An 11478-nucleotide genomic window follows, 5' to 3' on the forward strand; every position below is an offset into this window, starting at 1 on the left:
GCTCTGTTTGTGACCCGCACAGCTCCCGACACACTGCCTTGCTGTCCCACCCTGTCCCCTCCCGGGTTTCTCAGTTCCCGTGGGGTGAATTGAATGGAAAGCCTGGTCAGTCCCTGCCTCCTGCCCCTGCCTAGCCAATTCTGGTAACTAGAGATGCCGCGTCATGGGGCCTGACCCCATCTTCCTCTCTATAGTTCTCAGGGACTAAGCCACACTCCCACCCAAAGCAGTCACATTGCTACCTTCCTTCCCTGCTGGCTGGGTCTCTCTGAGCCCCCACTACTCTTCAGGCAGTGACACCTTTTTCTAGGCTCTGATATGGCCAAGCACGTTGTTAACAAGGCAGCAGGGAGTACCTGCTGGGAGACGATTCTCCATGTATCGCCCCTTCCTTCCCCTTCCCCCAGCTTCTCCTTCCTATCTATCTGCCGTCCCCAGCGTTTCTTACTCACCACCTCCAGCCTCCAAGGATCCAGCCTTGGCTCCCCCTGCCATCCAGAGTGGCCTCTTCTCTAGGGAGGGGCAGATCAGCCTGACTAGGGTCTGGGTCTCTGGCGTTGCCACCTACAAGCCCACTCAGCCCTGGCACTCCTAAATCCAGAGCACACACCCCTCCCTTTGGGCCTGGCAGGCTTAGCAAGCCGGCAGCCCTGCCTTTGGCCAAAACCAAAGGTTTATGAGGAGCCCAGGCAGGAGTCAGGCTGGCAAGGGGCGCCTGGGATCAGGCCCCTGCTGTCATTTCTACCCAAAACAACTTCTACCTGGTACAGCTCCAGGCGCTAGCTTTACCCAAACAAACCGGCCCTGTGCCATCTTCTTCCCTTTGGACTCAGCCAGATGCTAACATGGGTCATTCTCTTCACTCCTCGAGAGGGACTTCCTGGGGCAAGAGCCCCGTCTTCTTAAACCTTTAGGATTGGAAGAACTACCTGTGCCACCCAGAGTTATTGGTGATTGGTGCTTTCATACCATCTCAGTGGTGGTTACCAACCTGGCCTCTCATTAGAATCATCTACGGTGGGAGCAGTGAGCTTTAGAAAAGATAAGGGGCCCAAATCCTACCCCCAGAGAGTTTGATGTGATCTGTTTGGGAGCTGACAGGCGCCAAGATTTTTAAAGTGTCCCCAGGGGATTCTAAAATGCAGCTTACAACCACTGATTCTGAACTTACAGATTTTGAACTGTGTTTTCAAGATAATAGGGCTTTCAAAGTAGTCCTAGAGTGGGGATCTGAGTCCCCGCAGCTCCGTGCTGCATGGAAGCAGGTGGCATCAGGCAGGTGAGAAATGATGCTGGTGACAGCACCAGTCACCTAAGCAACCTGTGGCCCTTAATTTCTAGGTGTAGAAGGTATATGTAGCCTGTAGGTCTAGAAAGCAGCCTTCAAAGCCTTCCTCAAGCCAGGGGCTGCCCCAAACTACCTTCCTGGCCTTGTCTCCCCTACAACCTTCCCCAAATTCAGTCACTTGCCTTTTCATCTTTCTTCTAAGCCCCCACACCCCAATCCCAAAACAGCACCTGGCACAAAGCAGATACTCAAAACATTTTTGTTGACATGAAACCACAAATACTCATCGGGTTGAATAAATATTGTTCTTTTCAAGGAGTTGAGAGAGAGAAAGAACCACCTGTTGCGATCCTGTGGAGCTCAGCTTGGCCTTGGTTGAATGCTGACCACTCCCACCCCCCCACAAGGAAGTCTCCATGAGGCCGTGAGGTATTACAAGCCTAGTGCACTTGAGACCCAGCTGGAGGGCCCAAAGACCCACAGAGCACAGCCTGGATACATCCGGGCCCTCCGAGCCGCTGCAAGGGCAGCCCAGGGCACAGTCTCCAGGAGTGCACCCTTTGACAATAAGCAGATTGAGCATATAATTTATTGTTCAATGCAGGACACTTCTGAGAGTGAACTGGAAATTATGCTGGGACGATTCCAGAGCAGCAGGCTGGATGTTCGCCCCGGACAATCTATTAGGTTCTGTGCTCAAACCTTCCTAAGAGTAGACAAAATAGTTTTCTAAACATAAGAACTTGCTAAAACTCAAAGTAGCTTAGGGCCAAGACGGCTTTATTTTAAAAGCCAATTGTGTTGTTGAAGAAAAGGCTATGTTCTCGCCCCATTTTGTCGATGGTCCGGGGCTGCTTGGGGAATTGTGCTGAAGACGTGTATGCTCCCGGGCCGGGGGTTTTCTGAAAACAGAACAGAAAACAGGAATTGATGAGAACATGATGCCAAAACCCCGAAGCATCCTGAATCTTGCTGTTGGCTCAGACATGGCTGGCAAATCCCAGCGGAGACAGATAAAGGCCATACCAGCTTGGGCTGAAGCCTGGGGCACCGATGTATTGGCGCATGTCCTTGGAGCTGAGGCCAGCTCCTGTAAGCAGCTCCCCGCAAGGATGCAGAGGTGCTGAGAGACAGGGGACAAGCAAGTGACAGGCCTAGACCTGCGGGGGTGGCAGCTCACATGTCACCTGCACCTCAAGGCACATTTTCTCCTAATGGGCTCTCAGGCAGTTCTTGTCCCTGGAAATGCCATCGTCCTCCCCTCTAGTGACCTCAGTCTAATGGTAAGGGGTTGGAGAGAATGGATTCTGAAGCTGGGTCATTGACCTCCAAAGCACAAACTCGAGTGTTTCTGTCATTGACCCAGCATGACGTAATAGCATGTCTCTGTGCCAGGGTCTGTGGACCCCAGGGTCAGAAGTATTCCCAAGGGATCTATGAGCTCTATTTTTTTAAAGTTATGTTTTTGTTTTAATGAAATTCTTGAAAAAATTTTTGTGCCAATTATTTAAACAAAGCTTCTCTTCTATAGTGATGGAATGCAAACGACGGTCATTTGCACAGACTAAGACTTCAGTTTCTCAGGTCAGCGTGTCCCATGCTGAGGTGCACACACATTTTCTCGAAACTCAAATGCATTTTTTCTTGGGTTGTTGGAGAGACATCAGTGTCTCTGTGTGTGGTTAAGGGAAGGATTTTCTTCTCAGACAGGCCTGGGGTTCAGGTCCTAGTCTCACACCCAATGGCTCAGTGTGACCTTGGGCCATGGGCTTCCCACGCTTCCCCCATCCAATGAGGTTCTGAGGCTCGGCGAGGCCCTCCAGGACAGACGGCCATGCCCGGCCTGGCCAGGCGGTCCACATGTTAGCTACCACTGCTGGTATTACTCCCTGTTATCACCTTCTTGTCATTTCCTTCCTTCCTTGCAGTTTGTTATCTCTTCAGGAGACAGTGAGAGTGGAAATTGGATTACCCTGAGAGTGGGACAGAGAGTCAGCCCAGCGTGGATGAGGTCAGCTGCCTGCAGAAGCTGCTTTAGATGACAGGATGTTTCTCTTGCCAAAAGCAGAGGAGCAGCCTGGAAATCACATCAAGTCCTGGCCAGATGTCAAAAGAAGCTGAAGCCTTTTATTAGTGCTATTAATGAGGAAGTAGCATGGGTGTGGAGTCCTATCCTGCCAGCCCACAAGGCAAGAGGTCCGTGGGCCTGGACCCTGCAAGGCCACCCCTCAGGAGGCTGCCGGTTATGGTTCTCAAGGTCTGAGAACCGAGCTGTCACTGTCACCACGCAGACTCCCGGCTGTCCTCGGCTTCCATGAAGAGTTTCCTGTAAGAGGAGACATTCCACAGAGCAGCGGCCTCTAACACCAGCAACCCCATGGGTGGACACTTATAAATTAATACTATGCCTTCTGGCTATGCTGTCGCTTTCCTGGGAGTTGGGTTGGCATGACTCTACCTTCCTGAGGTGCTCAGCCCTGTGAGCTCTGACAAAAGTCTGTGTCTGGCTCATGGTGATGCCAGGAGTGGGTAAGGATCTGCTGAAGGCATCAGCCTCCTGTGGTCGATCTGTTTTTAATTTTACTGACGGGGCCTCCCCAGTATTCATACCTCCGGATAAAGACCACACCACCCCACACCACAGCTGGCAGCTCTGGAGTGAGATCCTGAAGGTGAGGGCCTGGGACGCCACATGTGGGGCTGAGGAGGTGACCTGAAGGCCCAGAGAGTGGCAGCACTAGCCCTCTCCGACCCTCTGCCCAGCTTCGCCCACCTTCCTTTATCCCCCAGCGTGGGCCCATTTCCTTACAGGTAGAATTTGTATTTCTGTCTCCCGACCATCCCAAATAAAGCTACATACCGGCGAGTTTGGGGACTTTCAGACTGGGGTGCAGGCCGGAAACACCAAGGCCGTGGGAATTAAAACTGTCTTTTAGCATTAAAGGAAAACGAGTCACTATTCCTAAACGCCATGTTATGTTTTTGAGGCCTTCCTGGGTCTTCCTCGGCCTTTAAGGCTCTCACACAGTCCCAGATTCTGCCTCCTTCATATTTCTCCACAGACTTGATCCTCTTCCCTGTGTCCTGAGTCCTCGGGGGCAGGGGCATCGCTCATGCTTTACTGGGCCCCTTCCGTCCCATAATGAGGTTTCTGCTCTCACTTTCTGCTCTCAGAAACCACTCACACAAAGGAAGGCAATTCTGGATGGATGGGGGCAGTCACTGCCCACTCCTTGCCTCAGCTCATTAAAGGTGTTTCCCCACAGAGCATCCAGGGCATAACATGATGGCTAATTACTGAGCTGGCTCTTCTCAACTGGACCCATAATTCCGCCACAGTCTGCAGGCCTGGAGTCACTATGAGCCTGAAGCTGGCCGAGGGCTTGCTCGGTGTTTGAGCGCTATACTCTTTGCTGCCTTGACAAGCAATCATTTATATACATATATATATATATATATATATATATATATATATATATATATATATATATATATATATATCCTGGGAGTGCCCAAAAAATGTATGCACATGATTTGTATTCAATTTTTGTTATCAGTATATATTGAGTATTACAATTTTAATAGTTTTTTCCTTTCTTAAAATATTTTTGGCACCCTCTGGGTGTGTGTATATATACGGTATATGTATATATACATATTATATATATACTAAAATTTTATATAAGACTCACTGACCACCCCTCCCCCCCAAACACACAGCCACAAAACCTACGACCTCAATCTGTCTTTAGAATACTTACTGAACTGGTAGGCAAGAATCGAGGTACTCTGGACTGAAAACAAGAAGTAACAGAACTTGCTGAAGGTGTTTTCACATTATAATGACCTGGACCTGGGCCTTCACGCTATGGAAAATTAAAAAAAAAAAAAGTGTTTCGTAATTACTAATATTTGATATATTTTAATGCTTTATTTGCCTTCCACAATAAATATCTGAATCAGTGTGATATGGTAGAAAAACACCTAGATTTGGGCTTGGAAGGTCTTATTAAGGTGTGCCCTGGCACAAATCTTTGTGAAGTAGGAAAATATATGCTTTACCTACTTTACCTGCCTGGTGGGTGACTATGAAAACTGAAGACGCCTCCCCTTGTCCCTGCCTGGGCCCCCTCCCCACACTGACATGCCTCACTCCATACTTGTCTAGCTAACTGTTAACAGTGACTTGTTGCTTTGAGCTGCTAGCTTCATAAAATACACTAATTTGTCCGTATAAATGTAATATATATCATCTTAGTCCAACAAGTATTCACAGCAATTCGCTGACATGAATACAATGTTATGAGAGTAACATAAATGAATGAACACGATTCTAAAAAGACAAACATCTGAATAGAAAATTTAGCAAAAGGCAATTCACAAAGAGGAAATACAATTGTTCAGTGAGGAAAGGGGGCAGGGGGTTTAACCTCATTAATAACCAAATAAATTCTAATTAAAACAGCAATGACATACTTTGGGCAGGGTCTAGAAAATTAACAAAGGTAGAAAGAAAGAGGGAGGAAGAAAGGAAGGAAGGGAGGAAGGAGAGAGAAGGAGGAAAAGAAAGGAACAAACTGAAACTTGAACCATCAGCATGATTCTATATGACTCTAGTGGAAGAATAACTTGATTAGCCTTTCTGAAACACAATTTGGCAAGCTATGAACTACCTTAGAAACATATATATCTATCTAAAGGGAGAGAAAGAAGAAAGAGGCTGGTTACAAGATTGTTGTAGGAATCCAGAACACAGACCCGTCCTGAGCCTAGGGACAGCAGGGAAAATGGAAACAGCTGAAACATCACAGTGGATAACGTAGACAAGATTTTAGCCTTTTATTTTATTGTCTAGTAACTCATTTTTTCCTCTCCCATTTTAAAATATCTGTGCTCTTTGACAGAAACGAGTCTTTCTGGCATTATGTCTTGGATCTGTTTCTCAATAATGCAGGAACTAGGGGCAGTGGGATAGAGACTTGCCAGGAGCTGGTCATTGCTGAATGGGTACATGGGAGTTTAATACAGCATTGCCCATGTGGTGTCTATTTTTAAAGTTTCTACAATACAAAGTTAAGGACAATGTATATTTATTATTTTGACACAGCAATTCCACTTTTAGGAGGAATTCATCCTATGAAAAAAATGAGAATGTGTGCAAATATTTGGCCACAAAGACATTCACTATAACATTGTTTCTAAAAGTTGACAATGAGAAATAAACTAAGTGACCAGTGATGTGTACCTGGTTAAATAAATTGTGATTCTTCCTTCCAGCCATCCAGTGTTGATGAATTTTTACGGACATAAAAGCTATTCCCAAATATTGTTAAGTGAAAATGGAAGCTTAAAAAAAAAGTGCATGAAAAAATTGGGAATGGAATGTTCACTGACAGTAGTTTTCTCCAGGTGGGAGCACGTTGAATACAAACTTTTTTATTTTTTTGCTTCTCAGCGTTTTTAAATTTTTCAACAATGGACTTGGGTGCTCTTGAAATATGAAAAAAAAAATTATACGTAATGTATAGATAAATGAATATGGAAAATAAGTAAAGGGGAAAAAGGGGTAGGGCAAAAAAGAAAATGAACAGAAGGTTAGAACAGAGAAATGTATCCCCTAAGATCCTTATAATAGGTAAGGCTGGGCCACAAATTAGCCCAACAGATTTGGCAGAACAGGCACCCAACTGCAGACCCCCCACAGGGTTCAAGAGTAAGGCTTTGCCATGTTTATTCCTGCGGGTTGCACAGCAGTATAATTAGAGCTCCATTCTCAATTACGGCACCATGAATGGAGTCTGTTATTAACAGCTGAGCACAGGTCTGATGATGGAGGGACGGATGTGCCTCATAATTTCACAACTCATGGCAGAGAGATAAAAACGGTGATGTTTTCAGAGCTATGCAGACGTGGGACAGATCGCTATCGGGGTGAGGCTCTCTGTATGGTGCGGCCTCTGCTCTCCCAGTGGCAAAATCTGAACCACCACAAAAACAAAGGCATAAAAAGCCAGGGCAATCTGGACAGGAACAGTTTGTGCAGTGTTCCCTTGGTTTGACCACAATAAACAGTCCTCTCAAGCCACAGTAGTAGCTGCTGAGCGTGCTACTCTTGACTCCATGACTGAACAGCCCAGCTGCCTGCAGGCTGGCCATGAAATGTCGCCCCCTGCATCCTTCCCCCCAAACCTAATGTGGCTTTCATGTCTCAGCTTCCAAGGCATGAGGTCCTTGGGAGTCCACGGGCCAGGCTTGACGAAGGACTGATGATGTGTGCCTGTGCCATCTAGCAGCCTCCCTGCACAGGCTTGGTCACCTGAATCAAAGGGACTAAGACAGGGGCCAGAAAGCAATGACTGAATGCTATTTGTCCCACGTGTGTCAGATGAAATCTTTTAAGTGGGAACATTAGAGAAGTGGATACAGGCCCGAGTTCATATTCCGGAAGCCACAGGAATGCGGTTCAATGGGAGAAGTAATGACTGGGCCATGGTGCTAAAATGAGTGGGAAACAGCTCCAACCAAGTCCTAGCTTCGGCCCAATCTGAGAACACGTAAGTGGACAGAACAGGGATGGAGGGAAGGGGACACGTTCCAGGATGGTTTGAATGCATGTTGAGAAATGACCTGGTTCAACAGGAGGGTGTTTGCAACAAGAAGGACTTTTGAACTGTTTCCTGCTCTTCCTTGAGGTTGGAGACTGCTTTCTCGTTTACTTGGGATCACTGAACATAACCCAGAACTTTGGTCCACATGACGTGCGATGCGGGGGTGAAGGGCAGCGCCCAGGTTCATCGAGCAGTACTCAGCGAGTCTTGCACAAATTGGATGGGCCACTTCGTAAACCTTGCTATTGTCAGGGCCATGCTGTGGCAACTCTGGGTTTCCCAAAGCAAAACCTTTCAAAGACCATTGACATCCAGTGCCAATGGAGAACAGAACCATCACCTTGCTGCTGCCAAAAGAAACTACAGGAAACCTTATATAATACCTATTCGTCTGATTTGGGGCATGATTACATCTCAACCCTCCTGACAAGATGACAAAATCTTTCTCTTCCCTTTAAAAAAGTCCTATTTAATTGAGTTTCTACTTGAGGGCAACTTTAACCAATAGGAGCTATCGGGATTACACAGATGAATAACATACTATCTTTAACCTCAGAGGAGTCCAGTGAGGGACATAGACAGAACCAAACAAAACACCCCAAAAGAATAAACGGAGGTGTGAAGAGTGAGGGTTGAGCTAACTGCCTGGCTTCAAGATTCTACCCCAGGCCCTGTTGTATTTGGCCTGTGTGATCTCTGTGGGCCACAGGATATCACCAAGTGTGGGAGCTTTCCATTCACTGCAAAGGGCTCGGCATACATAGGCCCCACTGACTTTTCTGGGGTGCTCCTGGGTTCCTGTCATACTATGAAGAAGCTTGACTTCTTTGATTCCAACCCCTAATGGGCAATAATGCTTAGTACCATTATCAAAAAATACAGTTAGGGATGTGAAATTCAGCTTTCTTTCAACAGCTACCACTTTGCTGTTTTTCACACATGTGTTCACACTAAGAATGGTTTTACAATTTAACGGCAGAGGTAAAATGTTAAACGTCACGCTTGTATTTCCAATCTGTGCAAGTCCTCAGCCTTCTGAAGACTTCTCGCTTGCAGGCAGGTGTGGTGGTCTAAAAGGTCGCCTCTCCAGCCTGCTCTGAAGCAGGCTCAGCTGGCAGTCTCCAGGGCTACACCCCACCAGCACCTCACGGACCCTGGGCATTGCCAGAGAGCTGTCCCATGCCTGCCACCACCTACAGCTCACATACTCACTCTTATGTAATCTTCACAACAGCTTCACAACCGTGTTGGCAATGCTATGACCTCCATTTAACAGATGAGAAAATGGGGCTCACTGGGGTTAGAAACAAATAACTTAGCACCAGTTACTGACCCTGCTTCTCTGGGCTGGGAGGTGTCAGTACTTGGCTCTAAGCTATTTTTTTTTAATAGATGTTTTATTTATCTGTACTTAAATGAGCCAGCCAAACTGGTACTATTATCATGATATAGCAAGACACCAAGCATCTTGTACAAATACTTAAGTGATAAATTAGGAATTGTTTAGTAAAACGGCTAAAGAGGCAGAGAAAATCAATGAAGTACATTAGCGCTTAACCTTTCACCTAAATTGAGGTTTTTAACAAGTCTCCCAAAACCAGAAAATATGAATACTTCTTCCTCACACAATTTGTACTTTTACTTTTTATTCTTGAGGTTACGATCTAGATCCTAAAGATAGCCAGAATAGCATTATATCCAGTTATCTATAGCCAGGAACATCTTTTATCATTTGTCTATATCAGAGAAGCTACAGAAACCTCTTTGATTAGACTCCAGTCCTACTCCACTCCCACCCCTCCAAACTGACACAATAGGCATAATAAGCAGGGTGTCAAGGCAGAGATACGTAGAAAAATACTAGGAGAAGTGATGCAGCCATGATGTGGGGACAGAGCCAGGAGTGCAGTTTCCAGGCTCTCGGCCTCACGTGGAAAGGTGCTCACTCGGGTAGTAAATGGCCATCAACTGTGGCTAGTTGGCGTCAGCTGTAACCAGTGAGCCATTGGCCACTAATATAACTGCTGTGTCTGCACTAGCAGCAAATGCGGGCTAGCAAGAAGTTGGTGGCTGAGCTAGCGAGAGCGTATTGCAGTTAGCACGGCGGAGTGCAGCTAGCAAGTGAGGTTGGTTGGCAGAGAGAAGCGGACGGCAGGTTGTGGATAGTGTGGCTCCTGCTTCCTGTGTCTCTAACCCAGCCGCCAGCGAGACTATAGTGGTATGACTCCCCCATCTGTGGCTCCATGGGTGTTCCTTTTTGGCCTCACCATGTCCTGCGTTCTTATGTGGGGAGCGGGACCAGAGACCCCGAATGACACCCTGGCATGACACATGGCTCAGCAAGCAGGGTATGTATGGTGCCGGCTAAAGCTCTCCGAAGGATGGTGGAGCAGTTTGTGTGTATGAACACTCAGTCTCAGGAAGACCAGGAGGAGCAGCTGCCAGAGAACTGGACCCCCATGAATGGGTAGGAAGACGTGGATGGTTCTCTGACCAGCATAGGCCGGAGAAAGCAAAGGTCCTTGCGGCCCTGTGGGCTGAGAAGTGCTTGCTGAGGCCCTCACTCCCAGGTTGGAGAGGACTGTCCTGCAGAGAGAGCACACATTGTAGGGCCAATGCACAGCCCTAGCGAATGACTATGGACTATGGGGAATGGGCTCCATCCCTAATTTAATGGACAGCTTGACTGTTTGCTTGGGAACATACCACCATGTAGTGGAACAGGCCGATGTTTACTTCCTGTGTCTCGACTGGCTGCCATCGAGAATATGTGAGAACCCTGGCTGTGCCAAGGAAGTCTGGCTGTGCCCAGGACTGGTGGTATCCTGAGAAACCCTGGCTGTGCCCAGGAAGTCTGGTTGTGCCCAGAAAGACTGGTGGTACCCTGAGAAACCCTGGCTGTGCCCAGGAAGTCTGGTTGTGCCCAGAAAGACTGGTGGTACCCTGAGAAACCTTGGCTGTGCCCAGGAAGTCTGGTTGTGCCCAGAAAGACTGGTGGTACCCTGAGAAACCTTGGCTGTGCCCAGGAAGTCTGGTTGTGCCCAGAAAGACTGGTGGTACCCTGAGAAACCCTGGCTGTGCCCAGGAAGTCTGGTTGTGCCCAGAAGGACTGGTGGTACCCTGAGAAACCCTGGCTGTGCCCAGAAAGTCTGGTTGTGCCCAGAAGGACTGGTGGTACCCTGAGAAACCCTGGCTGTGCCCAGGAAGTCTGGTTGTGCCCAGAAGGACTGGTGGTACCCTGAGAAACCCTGGCTGTGCCCAGAAAGTCTGACTGTGCCCAGAAAGACTGGCGGTACCCTGAGAAACCCTGGCTGTGCCCAGAAAGTCTGACTGTGCCCAGAAAGACTGGCGGTACCCTAAGAAACCTTGGCAGTGCCCTGAGATGCCTGGCTGTGCCCAGAAAGACTGGTGGTACCCTGAGAAACCCTGGCTGTAGCTGGGAAGTCTGGCTGTGCCATGAGAGAGTGGCAGTACCCTGAGAGGCCCTGGCTGTGCCCGGGGAGACTGGTGGTACCTAAGAAGCCCACAAAGTCTGGCTGTGCCCAGAAGGACTGGTGGTGCCCTGAGAAATGCTGACTGCCC

At 47.9% G+C, this 11478-nt stretch overlaps 1 protein-coding gene across 1 annotated transcript in view; it reads right to left on the reverse strand.

The window, feature by feature from the left end:
- Positions 1-2051: 2051 nt before the first annotated feature.
- Positions 2052-11478, reverse strand: part of STPG4 (sperm-tail PG-rich repeat containing 4) — a 40910-nt gene continuing 31483 nt past the window's right edge. The window contains exons 6-7 of the mRNA XM_019748599.2: positions 5050-5154; positions 2052-2190 (exon numbers count right to left, since the gene is read on the reverse strand). Of these exons, the coding sequence (XP_019604158.2) occupies positions 2074-2190; positions 5050-5154 (222 nt within the window). The 3' untranslated portion in view covers positions 2052-2073. The remainder of the gene's footprint in view (positions 2191-5049; positions 5155-11478) is intronic.

Source organism: Rhinolophus sinicus, linkage group LG05 (assembly GCF_036562045.2).
Source record: "Rhinolophus sinicus isolate RSC01 linkage group LG05, ASM3656204v1, whole genome shotgun sequence".
In the NCBI taxonomy this organism is placed as follows: Eukaryota; Metazoa; Chordata; class Mammalia; order Chiroptera; family Rhinolophidae; genus Rhinolophus; species Rhinolophus sinicus.